Here is a 4,039-nt window from a genome sequence, read left to right as displayed (position 1 = left end):
CTTAAAAGTTGTTTAGTGTCAATGTTAAGTTTGTGACGTATTTTAATTGTCTCGATTTTCTTGGTTTTTTGGCTTAACAAAGCTACCAGAACACTCCTTAAGTGGTGATTTAAATGGTCACCTGCAGGGCTGGGAATATGGCTCAGTAGTAGAGCACTTGCCTAGTATACATGAGGCCCTGGTTTGATCCCTAGTATTGTAAAAAAAATATAAAAATAAATGGCCACTTACCTCATCCATGTGTTATTGGGAAGGATCTGAAATGAATGAATACACCCAAGGAGGTTGATAATATTCCTCAGTTCTGTTCATCACTTCATTTTTTTTTTCATCACTTCATTTAAATTAGAGCACTTTTGAAAATTTTCTTTAATGTTGATAGACCTTTATTTTATTCATTTATTTATATGTGATGCTGAGAATCAAATCCAGTGCCTCATGCATGCTAGGCAAGTGCTCTACCACTGAACCACAGCCCAGCCCTAAAATAGAGCACTTTTTAAGTGGAAGACAGAGATGTAGATAATACTGAGTTTGCAGTCAAGATAACAACTAATGCCCACAGAATGTGTCATAGAAGTATGAAGACAATTCTGTGGACCTCAGAATATGAACAGAGATAATGGCCTGAGTGAATCTAGACAGCATTTCTACTGGGCCTTGTGCGATTTTATTCATGTACTCATCTGATATATTTTAAGATCCTGTCTGTGCTGATCATATAGCTTATATAGGTGAATGAAACATAAGCCCTTTCTAAAATGAAGTTTTTAAAAATAGAAGAATGAGCTTTTTCTCCAGAAGCTCATAGAAAGACACATTTCCCAGGAAGCTTACAGAGCTGCATGAAAACTCAAAAGGAAAATGATCGGGCTGGTGGCAGTTGTAAACCAGAGGTTTTTCTCTATGAGATGATTTCTGGAGATTTCAAAAGCTGAGTAACATTTCATCAAACAGACCTACTTTGCCTGTATAGCAACCCATGTGATTTTAACAATAATCTTTCACTATCAATACTGTAATTCCTGTTTTATGCTTGTTAATAGATGTTACATAAATTGCCAAGATCCTATGACTAGAAGGTAGTGGAGAGTCATTTCTAATTCATGTCTGTCCTCTTTCTGTCTCCCGAAGAAGCGATTGTGGTTGGATCCTATTTTTGCCTAAGTGTTAATAGTGGAAGGGGTCTTTAAGGAATGGTAATTCACTGAGTAAGGATATAGCTAACTCTTAGAGCACTTAGTATGTTCCAGACAGTTCTGAGTGCTGTAGTATATTATAACTTAGGACCATTATTGTTACCTTTTGCACAGAAGAAAAATGAGGCAGAGACTTTGGAGAATTTGCCCAAAGTCACAAAGCTAGAAGATGGATAGGGACCTCTTTGAAGGACACCGACTACCATACTAAAAAGAGACCATGAGGGAGTTTTGGAAGTTAGATAATCTGAAGTTTGGGATTTTAGAAAGATCACTTGGGTAGTAGTGTGAAAGGTGAAACCAGAGATAGAATATCAGGGAGGCCAGGTCAACAATATAGGCAAGAAGGGATGGAGGAAAGGAGGTGGAATTGGAAAGTAGGACAGAACAATTGACAGGATTTGTTGTATAGAAAACGTATTAAACATCTAGATGTTAGAGATTAAAACTAGCTTCAAATCACAGGCCCCATTGCCAAGAACAGGTAAGTTGTCAGATATAATCTTGTACAAACCCTTGAGATCAGGAAGAAAGGAAGAACCATGAATATATGTGATCCAAGCAAAGGAGAAGAAAATGAAGAAAACAAAATTCCAAAAAAATTTTATTTATAGTTAATAGCTATTAAAAGAACTATGATGTGGCTTGCAAAGTATCTCAGATACTGATGGGATAGTTTCATGACTAGACCTCTCACTTTATTCAGGTCTTTACCCAAAAGTCAGTCTCAGAATCAAGTGGAGAGTAATGGAAATTGCAATTTAAAATAGATATTTAAGCCCAAGAAACTAGAGATCAACTGAAGTATTTAAAATTTTATGTTTTGAAATAATACAGATTCACAGGAAGTTGCGAAAAGTGTAGTGAAGATCATGTGATCTTTTTTTCTGATGGTAGGAAACTACATCTGTTTAATCCATAGACCTTATTCAGATTGCAGCAGCTTCACATGTACTTGGGCACACATTCACTCATTTTGTGTGTGTGTTTCTATGCAACTTTCTCACGAGTAGGTTTGTGGAACCACTATTACTATCAAGATAAGGGAACTGTTATCTTTCATCAGTGATCCTTCGTTTTACCCCTTTGTGTTCATGTCATTCTCCCTTACTTCCAATCCCATCCCTAAACACTGGCACACTAATCTGTTCTCCATCTCACGCTTTTGTCATTTTGAGAATGCTATATAAATGAAATACTGTGTATGGGCTTTTGAGATTGGCTTCCCCCCAACTCAGTACCATTTCCTTCATATCCATCCAAATTCTTGCTTGTATTAGTTTGTTACTTACACTGCTTAGTATTCCCTGCTATGGACATGCCATGGTTTGTTTAAACATTCACACATGAAGGGCATTCAAGTTTTTGGCTATTACCAATAAAGCTGCTATGAGAGTGTACATATTTTTGTGTTGATACAATTTTTATTTCTGAAAAAATTTAGCAAATGGGTGTACTTTGCCTTTGAAGGACATCAATAATTTAGACTAGAAGGTCTTAGAAATGAACAAATTCCTTCAAAACACAATTTACCAAAATGGACACAAGATAAAATTGAAGCTGGACTTGGTGGTACAATTCCAATGACTCGGGAGGCTGAAGCAAAAGGATTGAAAGTTCGAGGTGAACTTCAGCAATTTAGTGGGGTGCTGTCTCAAAATGAAAAAAAATAATGGTTGGGGATGTGACTCGGTGGTTAAGCACCCCTGGGATCAATCCCCACTACCAAAAAGATAAAAAGATGATAGTAAAATTGTAATTACCTTTGTATTAGTTACCTATGGTTACATAAATTGCCTCCTGCACTTGGTGATTGAATAGCACTTATCTTGTAGTTTCTGTAGGTCAGGAATCTGAATGTGACTAAAATGGGTATTCTGCTTTAGAATCTCTCATGGGCTATAATGTAGGTGTTGGCTGGCACTACAGTCACGTCCTGTCTCAACTAGGGAAAGAGGTGAGTGCTGGCAGGATTCTGTTCAAATGAGGACCTCAGTTTTTCACTGGCTGTTGGCTAAGGCTGCTGTCAGTTCCTTGCCACATAAGCCTCTCCACAGGGATCTCACAACATGAAATTGGCTCATCCAAGTGGCCAGAAAAAGGGAGGAAATCAGTGTTACAACCTAATTTTGGAAGCAGCATCTCATCACTTTTGTGGTATTCTAATCCTTAAAAAAGTGACTGAGGTTGTGCCTCAGTGGTAGAACATTTGCCTAGCATGTCTGAGGCACTAGGTTCGATTCTCAGCCTCGCATATAAATAAATGAATGAAATAAAGGTCTATCAACATCTAAGAAAAAAAAAAAAAAGGCAAGTCACTAAGTCAAGTTCACACTCAAGGTGGTGGGGGTGGATTATACAAGGGCTTGAATCCCACAAGGCAGGCATCTTTGAGAGCTTATCAGTTTGTGTTGAATCAGAAGATAGGAGCCATGCAGTGGGTTATATGGGAGAAAGTTAAGAGAATTATTACACTCTAATAAATGAGTGAAGATAAAAGGAAATTCTACATAGCACCTTGTGGCTTAGGACAAACTTGGAAAAGGGATCCTACTACTCCCAAGTCTGGGGTTCTAACTTCAATTGGAAAGATAAGTTCATCCTATTGGACAGGAGAGGTTTGCTGGCTGGCCCAGTCCCAAGGTAGTGACAGCAGAAAAGCTACTCTCCTGGCCACAGGTAAAGTGCACAACCTGTGGAAGGATTGGCACCAGTACAGGCAGGAGGCCTTTGGAAGCTAGGGGATGGGGCAGATTTCAGGGCACAGATTTCCGTGTTGAGAGAGACAGGGAAATTATTGCCAGGTCAGACTGAGGTTGCAGTGACACCAGTGGATTACA

At 38.5% G+C, this 4,039-nt stretch overlaps 1 protein-coding gene across 1 annotated transcript in view; it reads left to right on the top strand.

Annotated features, from left to right (window-relative positions):
• RC3H2 (ring finger and CCCH-type domains 2) overlaps positions 1 to 3,351 on the top strand; it is a 97,819-nt gene extending 94,468 nt beyond the window's left edge. The window contains exon 21 of the mRNA XM_079113741.1: positions 3,086 to 3,351. Coding sequence (XP_078969867.1) covers positions 3,086 to 3,186 — 101 coding nt within the window. The 3' untranslated portion in view covers positions 3,187 to 3,351. The remainder of the gene's footprint in view (positions 1 to 3,085) is intronic.
• The last annotated feature ends 688 nt before the right edge of the window (positions 3,352 to 4,039 follow it).

This window comes from Sciurus vulgaris, assembly GCF_902686455.1.
Source record: "Sciurus vulgaris genome assembly, chromosome: 15".
Classification (NCBI taxonomy): Eukaryota; Metazoa; Chordata; class Mammalia; order Rodentia; family Sciuridae; genus Sciurus; species Sciurus vulgaris.
This window is presented reverse-complemented; position numbering and strand designations above follow the sequence as displayed.